Source organism: Gymnoscopelus microlampas (genome assembly GCF_963454915.1).
Source record: "Gymnoscopelus microlampas genome assembly, chromosome: 10".
Lineage (NCBI taxonomy): Eukaryota > Metazoa > Chordata > Actinopteri > Myctophiformes > Myctophidae > Gymnoscopelus > Gymnoscopelus microlampas.
Window position 1 is genome coordinate 17,037,642 of NC_139947.1, and position 22,391 is coordinate 17,060,032.

At 44.5% G+C, this 22,391-nt stretch overlaps 1 protein-coding gene across 1 annotated transcript in view; it reads left to right on the forward strand.

Annotated features, from left to right (window-relative positions):
• plxnd1 (plexin D1) overlaps positions 1-22,391 on the forward strand; it is a 115,366-nt gene that overhangs the window by 30,614 nt on the left and 62,361 nt on the right. Inside the window, exons 8-14 of the mRNA XM_084069745.1 lie at positions 680-779; positions 3,373-3,471; positions 7,274-7,363; positions 8,521-8,614; positions 10,502-10,659; positions 17,105-17,250; positions 21,144-21,249. Of these exons, the coding sequence (XP_083925871.1) occupies positions 680-779; positions 3,373-3,471; positions 7,274-7,363; positions 8,521-8,614; positions 10,502-10,659; positions 17,105-17,250; positions 21,144-21,249 (793 nt within the window). The remainder of the gene's footprint in view (positions 1-679; positions 780-3,372; positions 3,472-7,273; positions 7,364-8,520; positions 8,615-10,501; positions 10,660-17,104; positions 17,251-21,143; positions 21,250-22,391) is intronic.

Sequence of the window (22,391 nt, forward strand, 5' to 3'; positions counted from 1 at the left end):
CTGTTTCTGGAGGCGATGGAAGGCGTTCCTCGGTGGGGCGGTTCGTTTTATCTGGGTGCCACGCTCGCACATGCGGGCGTGTGGAGTGACGTTAAAAGCTTGTCAGGCTTGTGTATGTACAGGCACATTCTTTGTTGTCGTGTCCTCGTCACGTTGGCCCGGCTTGACCTCTGCTGGCTGTGCTGTAACGGTTGGACAGATACACTATGACTAATACCGTCACCTTACTCAGTTGTGATGTCTAACATCGACTGGCCTTAAACACTTAAGTCCTATGTTCTTCGTTTTGCAACGAATAACGAATATAGCTGATAAGATATTTCGTCATTTCATTTTTTTTTGCAATTTCTGAAAAAAAAATGTTTTATTGTAGATTTGTGAAAATGTTTGCCTTTAATGAAAGTGGGTTGAAAGTGGGTTTTAAGTGTCCAACTTGTCTGTCTGTCTGTCTGTCTGACAATGGCGATGTCATGAGTAACCTTTTGCTACAATATTCCTAATCCCTGTGCATTACTAGCTGTGCACTCATATTTTTACAAAAGAAAAAATATATATTACATTTCTATCTGCGGTACTGCCATGACAACTGAATTTCCTTTGTGAGATCAATAAAGGTCTGTCTGTCTGTCTGTCTGTCTGTCTGTCTGTCTGTCTGTCTGTCTGTCTGTCCGTCTGTCAGATGTGTGAGCTGTCTCTCTACCAGGTGGAAGTGTTACTGGGACCAGCAGAGCCACTCCTGTGTTTCCAGTAAGGCCGAGTCAGCACACAACCTGCTGGAGGTGAGTGACTCACCCTTCCATGCCATTCATCCATCATCAACCATGCATTGCATGGTGGGGGATACCATTGTATTAAAACATCCCCCTCCTAACTAACTGCAGGCTCAAAGTGTGCCTGATCCAGACAGTATTGTCCAAGAACAGATCGCTGTCTACTGCTTTGTCGGGCCCGGATTGGTTAGGCAATAGCAATCATGTCGTAACGCAGACAGACAAACCAGAACAACAAACTAAAAGTCCTAAGAAATCCTAGTTATAAATATATTTAATTGGCATCAATCCAAGATGTCCACCAATTATTGTCAAAAAGTCCAATTTTCATTCCTGAGATTTCAATTGACTTCCAAATACATTTTCAGGTGACGAATTAAGATAAAATACCCTGCCTGAAGTGCAAGGGAGTCCATATCTTTTTTTGGCATGTGCATATATCTATATATGGCTTTTTGACAATAATTGGGGGGCATTTTGGATTGATGCCAATTACACATATTTCTGCAACTAGGATTTATTAGGAATTTTAGTATGTTGTTCTGGACACCTCATAGAAATGATATATGGTGAAAAATATTCGGTTACAATTACTTTGATGTGAAACGCTAGTTTGCCTGGACTATGTCTCAACCCCCTTAGATAGTATATAAAGCCCTTAGCAGTCAGTGTTCATTTCAAGCTTTTTCCAACTCTACGCCTATTAGGTCAAAAGGTTTCTTAAATTTGATGGACTTTTCCCATGGACCTTGTGTAATTACGCCGTGTAATTATGTACCACATATTGGTCCGTGGACCACTGGTTGAAAAACAGTGCCTAGATAAGTTTAAATCCAGTCATAAAAACTCAGTTGCTTGTGGTTTAACAGACTCCGACAGCAAGATAGTGCCCCATTTTAAAGCTCCCGTGACCTCCTCTAAACTCTCTCTTCATGGCAGCTTGGGTTGATTTACTCACAGGAATCAGTACGGCAAAGAAATCGGTTCACTGTGTCCCCGTTTTAGTAGGGAATTATGTCTAAATGTCAAAACTTGCTTGGTGGCAGTGGCGAAGACATAACTCTGCAACGTGGCCCAAATTTCAGAAGGTGGATTCATGTACTCTTCTATTTTAATTATATAGGTTAGCGTATCCACCACAATTGTGTAGTATATTTAGCTTCTGCAGTGTTGTGTGAACTCTCAATGTCAAGATCTTAAATTATTCTGCCAAGCAGACAAACTGCATGCAGTTACAGGTTTATCGTGATTAGAGTCCAGCTGATGCCCGATTTTTGGTTCCAATGCCGATCCTGGGTCCTAGCCTACCAATTACCAAATCTTAGACTTGATTAAGGTTTAAATTAGCTAATAGAAATAGCATTTTTTTTAATCACAAGGCATCGTGTGGTGAGCTTGTTAATATGCTATTTTTGACATTTTTGGAAACTAAAAATGTTCCACCACTACTGCATAATGGCATGTATAGGGACGCCATGTTGAAAGTGGTAAAAAATCGGGACACATCAGCTGCATAACTGGCAATACCAGTTATGCAGCTGATATGTGGTAAAAAAAGTCAAATAATGACCGATATATTGACCAGACCAATGTATCGGTCTTGCTCTATATACATATTTAGCCTCTGCAGTGTTGTGAACTCCCAATGTCAAGATCTTAAATTCTTCTTCTGCCAAGCACGGTTAAAGGTTTTGTCGGAGGCTCACGGCGAGGTTGTTAAACTACAAACTGTCATCCAAAAAGCTACAGTGGCCTCATTAAAACCTATCACAGGGCTCCAGACAGCGTCCCTCACCTCCTCGGTGCATACTCAGCTCCTGACAACATTGCTCCTGTGATTAAGTCAGCCACCCCTTTATTAGCGCTCCCTTTGGAATGGGAGCCAGGAGTGAGTTGTAAAACGTCCAGCCGCGTCCTGTGGCTCCGCTGATGAGCTCCCCCTACTCCCCCACCCCTCCACCTCTCCACCTCCCAGCTGACTGACCTGAGGGCCCGGGCTCCCGACTGGGGGCTGTTGATACTTTTCTGGACCCCGCTGGGGGAAGAGGACATGACTCATACGTCTGCTTGTTGTCTGTCTGCCGGCCTTGCAAGTGGCTTAAGTGTTTTATTGTCTCGAGAGCCGCTTTATGTTCAGCTGTATATCACCAGACCCCGTTTTGTTAAGCAACCTTGTAAAGACTTAATTGCTTTTTTTTTTCCTTATCGGTTGCTATTTCTAGACAAACATGACGTATTCCGGTCACGTACACTACACTGTGACTTGATATGAAGAAAAAAAAAAAGGACACGCGAGAGGGCGCGACAGACTTTAAGCGATAAAAAAACGATAATGCTCGCTTTTCAAAAACTCTATTACGTCTTTTATAATGTAGTTCGTGCAGGGACGAGCAGGTCGTTGCTCCTCACAATGTCTGCCTGGTCTCTAATCGCTACACATCGTGTCTCTATTTGAAGCTATTGTTATTTCTCTCACAGCGGGCCCACGCTCATTTCCTCCTGCCTCAGATAAACAGGACAGGTATTTTCGGATGCGGATGTGTGGTGGGCGCGAGCCATTGTTTTCTTTAACCCTCGGTATGTCACTTCCTGCCCCCTCCAGAACAACGCTTCCTGTCCCAGCCTGGCTGCCATGGAGTTCCAGCCGTCCCCCTCCGGGATGACCCAAGATTTCACCTTGTCATTAAACCACATCGAGGAGGTATAGTAGATTTCACCTTGTTATTAAACCACATCGAAGAGATGCAGTAGATTTCACCTTGTCATTAAACAATTAAACCTGTTACACTGTACTTCATTGACCGGAGTCCCCCTGGGGTCTATACCAGGCCCCCTCCTTTTTCCGTCTGTACCAACTCTTCCCAGAAATAGCAGGTTTGGGAGCTCACAACACGTTGCAACGTGACGCGCTGTGAGCTTGTACATCTGCTATTTTCACAAAATGTTTTCCCCCGGAATAGGGACGCTATAGGGTTAACCACATCGAGGAAACAGTAGGAAGAAACTAGTTTCTTAATTTCATTGTCACAGCAGGGGACAGGAGTTGCTGGAGGACTGAACAATTAATCAAAAGAGAATCCATTTTGCAATATGAATTACTGCAATTTCCAAATCGCAGTGGCTGCAATTAATTCCATAAAGGTGGGGGGCACCTAAATTGGGCTTCTAAACAAGTTATTCTAGTGTTTTAGGTAAGTGGTCCATGAATCAAGTACAATATTCATTTCACCCGTATATGTATACCAGAAGGAGCAGAATGTTTTTGCATGTTTAGCTCACTGTCTAGAAGTCATATTTATATACTTTATACTTTACATTACTGCTGACAATTTTCCATTCTTGAACTTTGAAGAAGCCACAGGTTTTCATTAATCTCAGTATGGTAAGCAAATAAACTTGCAGAGACTTGAAACTTATATGAGACAGGTTATCCAACAAGGGAAATTTACATCACTTTTTTTTTGGTCAAAGTTACATTATTGTTGCATTTTAATGCAGTTGAAGGCGTGGGTTAAAAAAGCTTGTTTTACGTCTGAAATTCAGATCCTTTTAAGTGGGTGTATCACTCTGAAGTGATACACTGGTGATTATTATGGAAGTCTAGTAATTATCTTTAAAATAGCGTATGTTTGTATATTCATAACTGCAAATATAATGGGCTAAACATGCAATAACACTGTATGGCCTAATGTTGTATTAGTAAACAGATCTTGGTATTTACTCGTCTGAAAAATCACAATTAGTTGTTTTCCCCAAATCGTTCAGCCTTAACGGCAGGGGATTTGAGATGTATCCAAATTTCATGATGGGTAATTGATTACAATTAAAAAGGCGGCGTGTGGTGTAAGTAGGGCCACAAAATGAGTTAGGTACAGATGGACAAGGGCATAATATGATTTGGTTCAGCGAAGGAACGAAACCTGAGGTAATCTCTTTGGTGTGTGACAAGAGGCGATGAAATTGTGTGGGTGGAAAAACAAGCCATGAGCATGATGAATGAGGGTGTATCTTCCCTGATTATGTTGCTCACCTCCCGGCTATCAGGGCCCGCCATGTTCTGTGCATCTGACTGTGACTGGCTTATGCCTTAGTCAGCACATTACAGCGTGTACTAATTCAGAAGTACCACACGAAGGAAGGGTAGGAGATGTACTACGCTTACTAGTGTTCGTTTTGATGATCAGCGGCTGCTTCCAAATCTGTTTGGAAACCCCTAATCCTCTCCTTAATCCACTGTGTGTGTGTGTGTGTGTGTGTGTGTGTGTGTGTGTGTGTGTGTGTGTGTGTGTGTGTGTGTGTGTGTGTGTGTGTGTGTGTGTGTGTGTGTGTGTGTGTGTGTGTGTGTGTGTGTGTGTGTGTGTGTGTGTGTGTGTGTGTGTGAGAGTGTGAGTCAGTAGCTAGTAGCTACTTCAGTGATAAGAGGTGGGGGGCTCTTATAGATTGTGAAATTGCTGTCTAGTTCCCAGGTTGGGGGCAGCCTAACCCCAACTGCCCCCCTTTCTGCTACTGTGCTGCCATGGAGACAGACAATAATGACTCACACACATGCACACGCACACATGCACCCACACTTTGTGCGTAAATTGTTTGAATAAAGTTTTCTGCTCGTCTGTGACTCAATAGAGGAGGAACTTTGTCGTAAGGCTGTGTTATGCTTAGTGGTGTGCGGGTGTCGAGCACCGGAAGCTCACAAGGTGTTACATCTATTTTCGGTGCACGACACAGACGGGTAAGCCTCAGTTATAACTGAGGCTTAAGTCAAACTTACCGTCTCTATTTAAAGCGTCACTATCACACTGCCTCCTGTGGAACTTGTGGCCTATTTTGACCAATTCCCACATTTTACCACAAAATCCCCCTCAGACGCTGTAAAAGTGACACGGTCTGCATTTTTCACAAGTTATTGGAATTTAACCCTGGTAAACAGTTTAACCAAAGTGACTGCCAACAAGGAGATGATTACAACCTTTCCCTCCAGTATTTGTCAGCCCTTAGACTTTTACTACAAATAAACACAGGAAACCATATACTTTATTTTGCAGTTTTGAAGGGGGGAGGGAAGCCATAAAAAGTTGTTCTAGTTGGAATAATCTGTTCACAATTAAGATTGTGAAATGAGTATTTCATACTCTTTTATTTTTAGAACAATCTGACCCTTTCTGTTGAAATGTTTTTCGTTTATGTGTATCTCAGATGCCGAATGTGAGGTAACTGACTTCTTGTTCTGCTGTAATATGGATTTTACACAAGTATGTGTTATTTTTTATTTTATTTTAAACTTTATTTAACCAGGTAAAACCTCATTGAGATATACAGTAAAATGTATTTTGCGAGAGGGACCTGGGACCTTTTAAAAATAAAACAGTTAAACAACACTTTTAAAACAAAAACAAGTTACTAACAGGATTTGGCTGACACAAATGCTGACACAAAAAAACGTCCTACATTTTCAGTCATTCAGGATTGCGACAAAAGCTTCTTAAGAGGTCAGTACAGACAGCTTCATGTCTTTCTGGAAAGTGTTCCTCACAAAGGGGGCAGCATATCCGACTGTTTTATTTTTCCCAAGTCCGCTGCACACAGGCATGTAGAACAGTCAACGTAAATACATCATGCGAGTGGAGGTTGTAATGTCCATGGTTTCTGTCAAGATAGGTCCGTAGATAAAGAGGGACCAAGTCAAGCAGAGCCTTGTAAATAAAGCTAAACCAGTGGGTACGCCTACGAACATGTAAGGATGCCCAGCCTGCCCTCTCATACAAAGTGCAAGGATGTGTAAGATGTCTACAACCAGTGTCAAATCTTAAGGCACAAATCTTTTTTTGCCAAATCTTAAGGCATGTGTCAATTGGTGTGGTATGTGCTCGTTTTTCCATATAGCAAAACTACTTTCCAATCTCCACTGGCTCCAATTATTTGCCTGCAAGTAAATGGAAGTGAAGTGTGTCATAAGGCAAATGACATGATGTCATCCAAATACAATACTTACCTTACAATATTGCTCCTTAACAATCAGCATTATTATCAGAATTATCAGCATACCATTCTTTACCTTTCTTGATCTCTGCCTTTCTCCGTTCGTGAAGATTGAATTCATATTCATTACTCTGCCTCCCAGATGAGTTGCTGAGGTGTTGGCACCAGCGAGTCCAGATGTTTATGAATATGAATTATGAATGATTGCATCTGTGTGCCTGGCAGGAACAATTATCATGGGCTATTTTAGTTTCCTGGTATTACGCTGCATTCAGAGTTGTCGATGGTTACCAGACATATTGGAGAGAAAAATGTCTTTCACATGCCGCCCCCCCCCCCCATCCCCCCCTCCAATCTCTCTCTCCCCCTCTCTCTCTCTCTCTCTCTTTTTTTCTGTCTGTCTGTCTGTTTGGGTATACCACAAGAGATACCATTCTGTGAATGGAATACAAAATCACCTCAAGTCGATTTGCCTACATATAATAGTTTTAATGTTATATACTAATCTTATATACTATGCTCCACAGGGCGAGGAGCTGGAATGTGATTTTGGGACCGAGCAGCGCTATGGGGCTCGGTGGTTGAACAGTTCCACAGTGCAGTGCAGTGGAGTCACAGTAAGTACCAGTTCCACAGTGCAGTGCACTAGAGTCACAGTAAGTAACAGTTCCACAGTGCAGTGCAATGGAGTCACAGTAAGTAACAGTTCCACAGTGCAGTGCAGTGGAGTCACAGTTACAGTTCCACACTGCAGTAGAGTCACAGTATGTAACAGTTCCATAGTACAGTGCAGTGGAATCACAGTAAGTAACAGTTCCACAGTGCAGAGCAGTGGAGTCACAGTAAATAACAAATACACAGTACAGTGCAGTGGATTCACAGTAACAGTTCCACAGTGCAGAGCAGTGGAGTCACAGTAAATAACAAATACACAGTACAGTGCAGTGGATTCACAGTAACAGTTCCACAGTGCAGAGCAGTGGAGTCACAGTAAATAACAAATACACAGTACAGTGCAGTGGAGTCACAGTAACAGTTCCACAGTGCAGAGCAGTGGAGTCACAGTATGTAACAGTTCCACAGTACAGTGCAGTGGAGTCACAGTAACAGGTCCACAGACAGTGCAGAGCAGTGGAGTCACAGTAAATAACAAATACACAGTACAGTGCAGTGGAGTCACAGTAACAGGTCCACAGTGCAGAGCAGTGGAGTCACAGTAAATAACAAATACACAGTACAGTGCAGTGGAGTCACAGTAACAGTTCCACAGTGCAGTGCAGTGGAGTCACAGTAACAGTTCCACAGTGCAGTGCAGTGGAGTCACAGTAACAGTTCCACAGTACAGTGCAGTGGAGTCACAGTAACAGTTCCACAGTGCAGTGCAGTGGAGTCACAGTAACAGTTCCACAGTGCAGTGCAGTGGAGTCACAGTAACAGTTCCACTGTGTGTTGCAGTGGCCTCACTGTAAGAAACAGTTCTGCTGCAAGCCTGAGTAAAGATCCAGTTCAGTTGCACCTAGTCTGGACTCATTGCTTTTATTACCATTATTTTTGTACTTTTCTCGGCAAGTTGACTAATAACCTATTATTATCTAGAACAGCAGCCTTGGATGAGTAATTGTAGGAGGAAAGAGGATAACACACATACACACTTAATATGCCTACTTTTACCATGGTCTTGTAATGGTGCTACGAACAAAGCCATTTCACCGGAGCTGTTAAGTATCGAGTGCTTTGACTCATCTGATCACTGGTTCTGTGTCTGTCCCTGTAGTTGCACACAGCACAATGGAGTCAGGTGTACCACCTTGTTCTACGGAGAAGAGGATACCCTGTGAAATACATTGACAGCCCTGAGCAGTTACAAGGTACAGTAAGACACTGGTTTTCAAAGTGGGGTCCAGGGACTCCCAGGGGTACTTCAGGTGGTTCCAGGGGGTCCCCAGTAAAATGAGGACAAGTTTAAACTCTTAAGCCCTATTTAATTTTTCAGCGTTTTGGAAATAGCCGATCTATAAGCTCACGGTTGTGAGCTTATGTTTTAAAAGAAAAGTTGACAAACCTTCCCTTATGACGGCCCCTGGCACCAACTCTTTTCAAATGGGTGTCCAAGGTCAAATACATATGATATCGGGGTCTTTGACATGAAAATGTGTGAGAGCTATTGCAGCAAGAGATAAGACTGATGTAAACATCATAGTGAAAGACAGATGGATACATGTCCTCAGTGATGTTTGTGATTATGGTTCCCTTTTTCCATAATTGCTGGTAATTAGATTGTCGCAAAATAGACCAAATCTTAACTACGTTTTCTACTAGCTTGCCTATCATTCCCCTTGCTTACACCTTAAAAGAAAAAGACAAAAACAAAACAAAATGATCACCCACAAATAGAAAAACACTTCTAGTCTCATTCTCGCTTATTATACACATTTATGTACAACAACACATCATTTTGCAACAAATGACAATTTTCCATACCACTACATTACGCTACCGCCTAATTACACAATAATTATAGAAGGAGCTGTAATTTGAAAAGGTTACCAAATCCTCCACCAAGCCGCGCACTTATGCATTGTTGCAAATAAAAATCTGAGCGCCATAACAACAGCATGTGCGCTGCTGACAAGCGGTGGTGGGGGTCTGTGTTTTTGAACTTGGCATCTCGTACACCACCAGTGGAGCTACAAGCCCCCATTCCATTCCCTGCCCTGTTTCAGCTCCAGATGCAGCGCTCATACGCGCCATGTGTCTGCCATGTGAACGCTTGCCGAAACAACAGCCCGGGCCTCCTGCCAAGACACATTCTGCATAGTTATCCCATTAAAACCGGGAAAGCATCGGTGTAACCACTTTAACCATTATTTTATACTTTGTCTATTCAAAAATAGAAGATATACAAGCTCATAGTGCGTAACTTCATGCACGCTGCGAACTTGTAGATCTGCTATTTTTTTTAAATTGTGAACATTTGCGCAAATCTTTGAATATATATATTTAAAGTGAACATTTAAACTCAAATCTTTGCTTCTGGGGGTCCCTGGAACTACAATATTTTGAGATGGGGGTCGGTGGCCAAATACATATAATTTTGGGGGTCTTTGACATGAAAAAGTTTGAGGACCACTGATATAGCAGCAACATAAGTTTTTCAGAAAACTGTTAGGATTTAGAAGACATTTGTAGAATCGGCCTCAGGTCGGAATGGGTTATAGAACTGAACTGATGTTTCCTAAGCCTGCAGAGTCATCACAATCTTACATGTGCACAAGCATTTATACACACACAAATGCGCACATAGTGTAGGCCTACACATGGACACACACACAAAGGAATGCAGATGCACAAATGTGGGTGCGTGTGCAACGCATGCACAAGAGTATACAGATACAAATGGGTTGCTCACTGGGAGGCTTACTGGAACGAGAAACATAATCATGTGTTTCTGCCTGGCTTTGTTCTTCTTTGCACCAGCAACTAACATTACAGCACCTCTCCTGCACTCTTCTCTGCTGATTTATTTTTATAGCCATGTATGTGTCATTCTGCAGATGCTTATGCTACTTATCCATGACACGCAGCCCATGTGGTTCAGATAATCCGTAAAAAGCAACTTGTGATTTCCCAGTGCTGTGATTTTAACCAACAAAACCAAAACTTTGGTCAACGGTGGCTGTTTTGCAATAACAACATAATCCTTCTGCTTGTTCTGTTCAATGTTCCCTCATCCTCCTCTCTCTCTCTCTCTCTAGTGGAGGTGTACAACTGTGGCGTAGGCAGTTCTGACTGTTCACAGTGCTGGGGCCGAGAGGACCAAGGGCATCTCTGTGGCTGGTGTGACAATGGCTGTCGGCCCAGGGACGACTGTCAGCCAATCAGGGACCAGTGCCCCGCCCCGGAGATCCACAAGGTAACATCGCACGTCGACTGGTGATCACATTCTACAAATACTTGCCTTCTGTCCCCTTTTAACCAGTTATCCAACCTGGCGTCCCAAGTTCAAGTCATTATAGACACAAAGGTCACAAATTGACAAAGAGTTTTAAATATTGCGAAAATACCCGATCTACAAGTTCACAACGTGCCGCTCTGCGACAGGTTGAGAGCTTGTAGATCGGAAGTATAATATAAGGCTTAAGGTTAACCTCTTTCCCCTTTGCTTGCCTGTCACCTCTATTTCACATCAGTGAAGTGGTGAACTCATGTGGTCAGACACACAGTGAAGTGGTGAATCGCGTGGTCACATGGCGAGGTTGCGCCCACAGCCCCTTCGCTGTCCGTTTGTCAGCTGACGGTGGGGTTTACTTTGGAGCGAGGGATTGTTTGAACAGGCTTTCAATAAAACAGTTTCAGCCTGTAACAACACACTGGCGTTGCACTGTAGCGGTCCTCCGGCCCACTCAAACCACTTAGCCCACAGAGACAACAGCTCTGAGCTACAGTGACTCAGGAGGGCATGGGAACGAGTACCATGTGTTCTACCATGTGTTCTGCCGCGTCCTCCGTGAGCTATAGCGTTGGCGTGCGTGTAGACCATGTGGACGCTGCATATGGAGGAATATGTGTACTATGTGTAGGGCCCTTTGTGCAACTCGCCACAGGAACTAAAGCAAGAGAGCAAGCGCTATTAGGGGTTTTGTATCTGCTGACCACAATAATAGCAAAACCACATTGGTCGAGAGAATTACGAGTGTTTATTTGAAGACAGGGCTCGATTGCGGTCACCTCGACGCGGTCAGTAGTACTGCAGTGCAATAACGGTAACTGCCAGGACTGTTGGGGCTTGAAACCGTTCACTGAACTCATTGCGACAATCATCAGCGTCACTTAACAACTTCTGTGGTCAGGACACTGGGTCCAAACTGTAACAGTGTAACTGTGTGTGTGTGTGTGTGTGTGTGTGTGTGTGGGGGGGGAGGGGGGTTGTGTTCAGATTAAAATCCGCCGCTGGTGAAGGTTTTATCCATGCCGCCATATTAGATGGTCATGGGAAGTGTGGCTCAAGTGAGGCTCAGTCGGGCCTAAACTTCCTGTAGATAAAGCCTGCTTGCCCAGGAGAGCGAGCTGGAAGAACAAAGTGGGCTCACGCACACACACACGCACGCGCACGCGCACACGCACACGCACACGCACACGCACACGCACACGCACACACACACACACACACACACACACACACACACACACACACACACACACACACACACACACACACACACACACACACACACACTGCGACTCAATAGAACCACAATCTGTCACACAAATAGACTGTCTAGAAGTCTTACTCTATTATTCTTCATCCTCTGTAGCCGTCAGCATACTGTGACTAACAGGATGCTGGGAGGATGACTTGTGTGTCTTACTTCTTGCGGGACTGAACTCAGCCGTACCGAAATACCTTATGCATGGACGGGCACACACACACACGCACGCACACACAAACACACACAAACTCACACAAACTCACACAAACACGCACGCACGCACGCACGCACGCACGCACGCACGCACGCACGCACGCACGCACGCACGCACGCACTCTCTCTCTCTCTATCTCTTTCTCTGTTGGTATTACTATACTTGTGAGGACATCAATATTTTAGGACAGCAATTTTATAAATGTCTTTTTTTTGTTGTTGCCATTTTTTTTTTGCTTGGGCTTAACTTGACAACCCATAACCCCTAAATCGAACCTCCAAATGTCTAATTAATCCCAACCTGAATAATTTCCTAATTTTAACTCCAAAATCATTTTAACCTTGAAATATAAATTTCACTAGTGAGGACCAGGAAAATTGTCCGCACAATTTGTATTTGGGGACATTGGCCCTCACAAATATAGTAATACAAATACACACACACACACACACACACAAAACACAACACACATGCGCGAGCGTACGCGCATCCACACATCCTTTCAATAGGTGCCTCAGGAGAGGGGGTTGCAGAAAGGAAACTGGGGCTGTGGTTCTGTGGGGGTATGTGATATGATGCAATGCCTTGGCAGCCATATTTTCCCAGAGAATCCACAGGGGTTAGAGTTACAGTCCACTCAAGTCGGAGCTCTCAGCCTCGCAGCGGAAAGCTTCTCCTCTCCCACACTTTCACACGCACAAACCACTGCTTCTTCTGGTCACATAGTCATAATGACTAAGCATGAAGGTTAAAGGGATGAGATGTGTTTTTCACTGCCCTGCTTTGTCACATGTAATATTTATCACCAGGGTCAAGCACTGAAATGTAAATAATGCGGTGGAGTTTTTGGAGCAAGCACTGTGACAGAGGTTTTTTGTCATTCTCCTAAACAGAATTTGTCACACACTGCATAATTGTGAAATCATGTATGTCCATGAACTGTTTGTTCCGAGTGGGTCTTTGAACTCATTGTTAAAAAATGATTTAGATTTAAGTATGTCTGAAACAGGAACTGACAAATGGGCTGGGAGAACAGAGAGAGGCCAGTAAGACATAGAGTTACAGCAACAAAAAATGACATCATTGTGAAGAAAACAAACAAACAAACGCTTTTCCAACGTTCGTTACAGTAGTTCTAACTAAGCTGACAGTAATACGAACATTGTGTGTGATTTGTCAGAAATTCAAAGGCTCGTGATTTATATTGTTTTATTTCCGGTATCTGTCTGCAATGTACCATGGATGGTTTTGAAGAAATGTTGGCTGAGGATGTTAGGAGGTACAAACCTCTACAATCCCTCTCCGAGGGACTATGAACACAGCCAAATGGCTATTAATTAATGGAGTCAGATAACACAGACTTTGTCCACTGTCTGTTGCCAGAAATGACAAAATCCCAGTGACAAATTATATCAAGGCACGTCGGAGGTTGATTTAAACAAACAGTGTTGATCCAGGTGTCAATCACTGTTCCAGAACTGTATACGGTAGTAGACAGGGTCTTTGTTTTGTCCTCAGAAAACTTTGGTTTCGACAAACCGAAAAAAGTTTGACTTCTTTTGAAATATGCTTCCAGCTTTAGGGTTGAACTAGTTGGATAGAGAGAGGGTGGAGGAACATGTAGTGTAGTGAGGACCTTTTTCCTGTTTTTGTCCTCATGTCTTCCTCCATCAGTGTGTTGCACAGGAACTGAAACGGGGACAGGAAGATCAAAGTTCTGACTATAGCCTCAATTCACGAGGCAGAAAACCACACCGTCAAGCTCTATAAGGTGTTGTTTATTGTAAGTATGAAAGTGGTGGTGATGCTGGTGTTGAATTGGTGACAGTTCTGGCAGGGGTCGCTGGAATCTTTGGCGTGGAGGGCATTACATGGGATGGTGGAATCCCCCCCCCCCCCAACAGGAACCTGGAAAGAGAGAGAGACAGGGAGGTAGAGAGAGAGAGAGGAAGAGAGAGAGAGAGGGGGAGAGAGCTGTAGAAATAGGGTAACCAAAAAAAAGTACTGGAGGAGCACTTTCACACGGGAAGCGACTGACGACGCGTCTAGCAATTCATTTTCAGGGCAGGTAGGGAGGCGTGGGCGATCTGACAGGCGTAGCAACCGCGCAACTGTCACATTCGTGCTCGTCTCACGCACGCACACGCCACAGTTTAAATGTGTTAAACTTTTTTTTGGTGGACAACGCATAGAAACTCGGCCGTCCATTCACACGAGGAGTGCGACCCGCGGGTCGCATTCGAGTACACAGGCTTTGTGTCGCTCCCGGTGTGAAAAGGCCTTAAGGCTTCTGGGTTGTTGTTTGAATTGGGTTTAAGATCCCCTAATTCATGTGCCTGCCGGGAGGACTTAATCTTGACAGACAGGGTTCTCCGCCTCCCAAACCTGTGTGTAGTCCCAATTCCAAACTAATCAGGATCATAAAAAACATATTCTACAGCTAGGGGTGTGCCGATACACTAATTTCACCAAACGATACGATACGATATTTGGCTCACAACTTCGATACGATTTCGATACGATACGATACGCACTTTTTTTATTATGAAAATATATGGAGGAGAAAAAAAGAAAATGCAAACAAATAATTCTGTTTTTGCATTATTCAGACATGCAAACTTGTAGCTTTTCAGCTACAATAGCCGTTTTGAATCCAAATAGTATGACACCTGACCCGAAAAAAAAACATGTTGTCACTCTTTTCACTTCGGGGCCGTTTGCATGCCTGATTATTATGAATGTAAAAAAAAAAAAAAAAAAAAATCTTTTTTTCAAAAACGATATTTTTTTTTTCCAAAACGATACATATCGTCGCGAAAACGTATCGCGATATATCGCGGGACGATATATCGGCACACCCCTATCTACAGCGTATCTAGAGATACATAATGTAAGCCTAGTGCCCCCAGGCTATTTATCTTTTGAAACCTACGACATCGTGGCATGTTCCCAAAAGGCCTAATTAATTGCTACCTTAATGGGGTGTTTTAAGGTTTTTAAAAGCTGTTTCACAGAGACAAATTCACACATCCTCTGATGTCTCTGAAAATCAAGATCCTCTCAGAAGAGGTGTAAATGAGCTGCGCGCCAGCTAACGTTAATATCAACACCCAAAGATGCTCAATGACACTGCAGACACTCAAGGTGCTATTGGACGGCTGGTGATAATAACTCACCGCTTGCTGCTGAGACGGGAGTTACCGGGTGTTGTCTATCTATATCCATACGTGCACACGCACGTGCACGTACAGCGTGTGTGTGAAAGAGAGAGAGAGACAGAGAGAGAGAGAGATAGAATAGTTACTGTATGGTATAAGAACGTGTGAATGTGTTGTGATCACATGTCGTGTGTCTAGATATAGCATGAGCTTTAGCGCGCAGGCCTGCTACGACCAGGAAAACACTTACATCATTTCCTCTGGTCCAGATCCAACAGATACAACTGTAAGCCGCCTGGTTGGTCTCAGGCAGTTTGTTTTCACATGATATTAAAAGTTATACATTCCCCCCTTGTTTGAACACTTCTCACTTTAGCTTTGGAGCTGCAGCGTTTATTTATCTCTGCTGTCACTCACGTCAGGCAATAATAAATGGGACTATTTCAATGTGTGTGTCCCCACCCACCACCACCCCCCCCCCCCTGCCCTATCACCCAGACCAAACAGCGTTGCTGTTTTCGTTCGTACGCTCAGTGTGTGATTGAGTCAGTAAGGCTGTGGAGCCGGGATAATAACAACACAGAGGGATCACGCGGTGTCCTCATCCCTACCAGGGGAAACGGTCACCCAAGAAAGGCATGCGTGGTGCCTGGGGGCCCCATGGTCTGCAGCTATCCACAGTCCACTTAAGCCCTATTTTATTCTTTGTTGTGTGCTATATCATATTATATATTTGTTGACCTACAAGCACACAATGCGTTGCATCATGACGTATTATGTGCTTGTAGATTGGCTATTTGTGCTCTTTTAGAAAATGTTATGGAAAATGTTTGGAAACATTTTCAAAATGTTTCCAAACTTTCTAATTTTTTTTAAAACATTTTTCAAAAATGTCACCCTATGATGACATTCCTAAAATAGACGCCACAATTAATGGGGTTAGGCTAGGCTAGCTGCAGTACAGCTACAGCGGGAAGTAGATGACGGTAGATTGCTGCTGCCGAAGGAGCCAGAGATGCTTATCTGTAAAGCTGTGTTTCCGTCGCCATTGGAGGGGTGACGGCCCCTTGCCTTCCACCCCCACGGCTTCCTGAGAGCACCGGGCGGGGGGAAAAAAAGGACTCAAGAGCCGAAATGGTGCATGAGAGCAGTGCGCACATCAGAAAAACAACAGGAGAAATGAGACACGGAAGAATTTGACACGGCACATGCACGCAGACACATGAAAATGGAACGGCGGTGTGCATTTAGCTCCCCCGTTGAAGCCCCCCCCCCGCCCCGTGCTACCCCCCCCCCCCCGTCCTCACTCGATCTCCTCTCCACACTCAATTTTGTAAATTGCCTCCCCACTCGTTCACCTCTCCTGCTCTCCCATTGCACCTCGCCTCTCTCTGCCACTCTCGCTCCCCACGTCTCACGAGGGGCGTGGAAGGGCCTCTCAGCCTGCTCTTCATTAACGTGTGCTGTAGATGCCGAGAGACTGAAGAGTCTCATGCTTAATTTATTTACACCGCCGTACGTGGACGTATAAATCAGGCTTCTTCTAAGGGCTAGAGGGTCTGGTCTACCTTGTGGGTATATATATATGCCTAAATTGTACCATTGTCAATTAGATGTCTCCCTCTGAAGAGGCACTTGAACTGGACTCGTCTTATCCGTCCATTTCTGCCTGTCATTAGCGCTAATTGTTCTCTACTTCTGAAGGGTACGCATGTCTTCACTGGCTCTCCATTCTCCCTCTTATCTCCATCTCTGTGCTCTCCTCCTCCTCCTCAGATCTATCCACAGAGTGGGCCCGTGGAGGGGGGCACCCTGCTGACGGTGCAGGGTAAGAACCTGGGCCGGAGGGTTGAAGCAGTGATGGTCTCCATTGGAGCCGTGCCATGTTCTCTCCTGCCTGAGCGCTATACCGTCTCTGAAGAGTGAGTATTAGGAGGTCTAAGTCCTCTCTAGTCTCGTATGACTGACCCATTTTTTTGGGGTACTTAGGTTCCATCAAGGGCTGCTGCTCACGGAGAATGTTAGATTTGGGATTTTCGCATATTAAACATGTAAATGTGAAATTTTCTGACACTTGTTGACAAATCTTGTAAAGCGTTGAACATTAAAAAGCTAGTGATCTCAGGCGTATAGAAATGTGCACACACATGCATGCACACGTGTGTGTGTGCGCGCGCGCACACACACACACACACACACACACACTCACACTCACACTCACACACACACACACACACACACACACACACACACACACACACACACACACACACACACACACACACACACACACACACACACACACACACACACAATTACATATATATAATAAGTCTGAGATCACTAGGTACCTCTTTGAGCTAGAATCTAAATATACTGTGATTGGTACTTCACATGTCATTGGACAATTTTATATGTAAAGCAAATTACATACAGACCACTTTTCGAGTGCCGACAATTTTCTCCAGTAATAACATTCATATCGTTTGAAACCATATGTAGATAATTTTGTGTGGCTACTGAATGTGGTGCGGTTTTCACAAATTCATCAGGCTTTTCACAAATATTATTATGCAGCGCGCTTCCCTCCCTCCCTCGCTCCCTCCCTCGCTCCCTCCCTCGCTCCCTCCCTCCCCGCCAGGGACCATAACACTGTCACCATGGAGACAGCAGGACCGCGGTTTGACACCTGCACACGGTGCCTGGGCGGTGGAACGCTGTAATTCTAGAACTACATCCAAACTTCCATTCCAATATCTGTTCTGTTCATGTTTATCTGGTCCTGCTTCACTGAAACCAATCACAGTTTTTTATGCCTGATTTATACTTGGCTCCGCGCCTGTTCGTGCACAGAAAATAGCTGATCTACAAGATCACAAAGCATTACTCCGCAACGTTTTGTGATCGTGTAGATCGGCCATTTTCGTAGCGCGACACCGCCACGCAACTAAGTATAAACAGGCCTTTAGAATTCAGAGCAGTTCTGAGTTTGACCTGCAGGTCTTTCCTGTCACTGTGGCTTCCTTGACACATTTCCCCAAACACGTGCACGCGCGCACACACTCACACACACACACGGCACAAACAGCGAATCACGTTTCACTCCTGGGGATGATCTCATCTTGCATCGTCATCCCTCATTGGCTCCCCAACCTGGTTGTTATGACAGCAATGCCATATCCTCGGTGCGGGAAGCGGCGCTGAAAAATCAAAACACGTCAGTGTGCCTGACAGCAGGCATGCACAAACATGGACAGACACACACACACACACACATGTACACACTTGTGCACACAAGCGTGCGCACGCACTCACACACCTGCACGTGTGACCTCACCAGCCAGGGCTGTTGAGACAGGTGCGTGTTGGTGCGTGTAGGGGTGAAGGGTCACAGCTGTGTGGACAGAGGACAGTGTGCAGCCCTGGAGAGAACCAGACCCTACAGTCCTAATATGTCACCGGTCTAATTAATGGCATCGTCAAGCACGACGCGCCTCATTTGCTGGAGTACGTACGTGCACTTCTGTGGATACTTTACACTCAAGTCCTCCAAGTTGCCCGCCCCATCAATCTCGGCCGCAGCTTGAGTGTCTTTTGTAGGACCAAACTCACGCCCACACACACAGAGTAAAATCCTCGGTGCTAATGTAACCCACTTGTAACTCTGAGACTGTACAAATGTAGCCAAATGGACCCACAAGGACCCAATGTAACTAAGTTGACGGGTCCATTTAGTTACATTTGTACAGTTTCAGATTTAAATTGAGCTGTACAGAGTTGTTGATTATTTTCATCATCCGCTTGCTGAAAACATCAACAGAAGACTCTCACTAGTCCAAACATCTGGTCGGTGGAAACCTTATATTTCCCAAACTGTTAGTTTTCAGGAAATGAAAAAAAAACCCAATGGATTCAATGTCATTATTATTTAGTCACAAGGTCTTGTTAATTCTTTCCATTGGTTAAATTGTTATAAAATCCACAGACACACTTAACACACTTAAACTTTCACTTCCGGCAAGTGAATTTATTAAAAAAAAGAAAAACAAAAAAAGTTGAAATATGGATATACTGTATGAGGTTTCTGTCCGACAGCGACAACATGTTATCTGTGCAGTGGGGAGGTGCTCTGTAACTATCTTTAACACAGACTAGGGGAGGTGGTGGAATGCAGGCCGAGGGTCAGTCAGGACTCCTGCTGGGAGACTGGAGCATTGTGTCCTTTGCCCGCGATCACACTGCGTCAACATCACACTTAATACCTCCCACACAGACACATGGCAGTCTACTGTACAAAGATATACTGACCTCTCCGGAGCTTCTCTATATTAATAGCTGCTTTGTAAAACAAATAACTCTTAAAGGGCAACAGTGCTGAATATTTTGACCTGTATCCTGAGCATGAATCTTAGTTATTTTACATTGTAAATTGTCTGTGTTGGGAGAAAGTTTTTTTATGTATATTCTTTCAGCAGGGCTGTTTTTGACTAATACTGCATGTGGCGCGCACACTCACACACACACTCATAAATCATAGACAACACTCACAGTTTACAACACACATACGTACGCCTGCACACACTTACACTCAAAGGTCCACAAGGGAAATAAGCTCTCAAGCTTTATTGTGTTTTTTCATTTTGAGAGATATGTGCGGTACAAATATATGTTTATGCTTATGCATTTTGTCAATGTTGTAATAAGTAATGTCAGATGTCAATCTATCAATTAAAAATCCTATCGTCCATACTGTGCGTAGATAGGATTCAGTTTAAAACGTATTACTCGTATTTGCCATAGTAACACATTCAGATACACAACAATATTCAGTGGTAAATTGGAACAGTATGTTGTGACATAAGATGCTAGTGGATTTTATTAAACAAAAAAGAAAAGAAAGGCAATTTCGATCCAGTTCTTTGAACTCATTCATCTGGACCTGAGCTGGTCTCCAAACCTAACCCCACTTACATATAATCAGCCCAGCCCAGCCCAGCCCAGTCTGACCCAGTGTCTTGGACCGTCTCATTTTATGTCCCGCCCAGTCTCTAGGGGCAACCCGCAGTTCCTCCACACATGTGAGGATTTAAACCCTCATCAGAGGCACAAGGCCTCTGTCAATCACCAGCTAGCTCTGTGTAAACCATCGGCTTGCATTTATGGCCATCTTAGCATGAGACACCTGACTAAATAAACCAACAGCGTGCGTCGAGCTGGGAGGTGATCCTGTACTGTGTTGGAGGTTGCGTTTCCCCCCATACCCCCCACCTCAAGTGTTGATTTATACTTGGCTGCACGTTTCCCCCCATACCCCCGTCCCCAAGTCTGATTTATACTTGGTTGCGCATCGTGTCTACCACCGAAAATGGCCATTCTAAAAGCTCACAACGCGCCGCGCTATGGCGCATTGTGAGCTTGTAGATCAGCAATTTTCGTTGCGAGAAGTACACATCAGGCTTCAGAGTGGTAGATCGTTGTGCCTCTAGCACGTCACATTATGATTAATAATATGACGATGGCACAAGGCCTAATCACAGCCAGGAGGTGAGAGTACAATCTTTAATCTCCGCTGTGGTTTGGCACATCTGGTCCGAGAGGAGCTTTGAACTTTGCATCTTCTCATATCTGAAGCCTCTAATGATTGGACTCCATATGTAAATGGAATGCGCTTTGATGGATCGACCCCAGAACACAGATTATCGACGCTCACTGGTACTACTTGTACTTGCATTGTTTAGTCTTGAAGTGTGCTGTCTTTTGTAATGTTTATTGCCTTTTGTGTAATCCGAATGTGCTGTTTTCTGTTTTCTCCCAGACTGGTGTGTGTGACTGGGAGGTCCGGCTATGACATGATGGATGCTGTCGAAGTGACTGTGGACCAGGCCTTAATGGGGACGTCAAAGGACCGATACTCGTATTTAGTGAGTTGTTCTCCCACAATCTGTCCAGTTCTCTCCGTCCGTCCGTCTCTCCCTCCGCATTCTTCTCTCCTCTGTCTACATGTCTTTGCTCCTTGTTCCCCAGCGGGAGAGCCGTCCCAATGTGTCGGTTGAGTGTTAACAGATGTGTTTTATGATATTCAGGAATGCAAGTGTGTGGGAATCTTCAAACACTGATCAAGAACTGCAACTTAAGCACTATTGTCGTTCAGACCCGGCTGCCAGCAAAAACAAATATGGCCGCCTCGTTGCGATGTTCCCTCCTCTGAATTCATTACTGGTGGAGGCAAAAGCAAGCCAGCATTGTGTTAATTGACCTCGACCCACACAGGCTCCCATTGGACCAAGACTATGCGGCCAGTGGAAATACCATTCTTAAGCCTTTTGTTTCTTTTTGTTTACGGACAAAGAGGGTTCTTCATAATTCATCTGGAGAAGCTTGATAATTTCGGCGGCTATCTTAAAGAAAAGAAGGGATTTGCCGGTGAGTCATCCTGCGGAGGGATCACAACGGTCTCATGAAGCCCTTCTCGAAAACCATGAAGAAAATAAATCCAAAACAACAAACATGGTTGTTATGGGAACTCCTCTCGGGTTAGCCTGGCTCCGAGCCGCCCATGCTTAATTTATGCTCGTATACAACAGTGTTTTGCAACTAATAGCAGATGATAGCAGATCTACAGTTGTGCAAGCTCACAGCAACAGATCCAAACACAATGCGTATTGAGTGTGTAGATCGGCTATTTTTGCCGTGCAACATGAACAAAGCAACAAAGTATAAATAAGGCATCAGCGCGAGGACGGTTTTCCACGTATAGTGCGGGGGGCGGAGGGGGGGGGGGGTGGGTGACAACGGAATGGTGGGTTGGGGGGATTTGGATCCGAGCGGAGACAGGATATGTGTCTCCAACTGCACCTCCTTCCTTGAACCTTGGGCCGGAAACATCTGCCTCCTTACGCCCACTCGGACCCGTGCACGCACACATGCACGCACACACACACACACACACACACACACACACACACACACACACACACACACACACACACACACACACACACACACATGCACGTGCTTACACACACACACACACACACACACACACGCATGCACACACATAAAC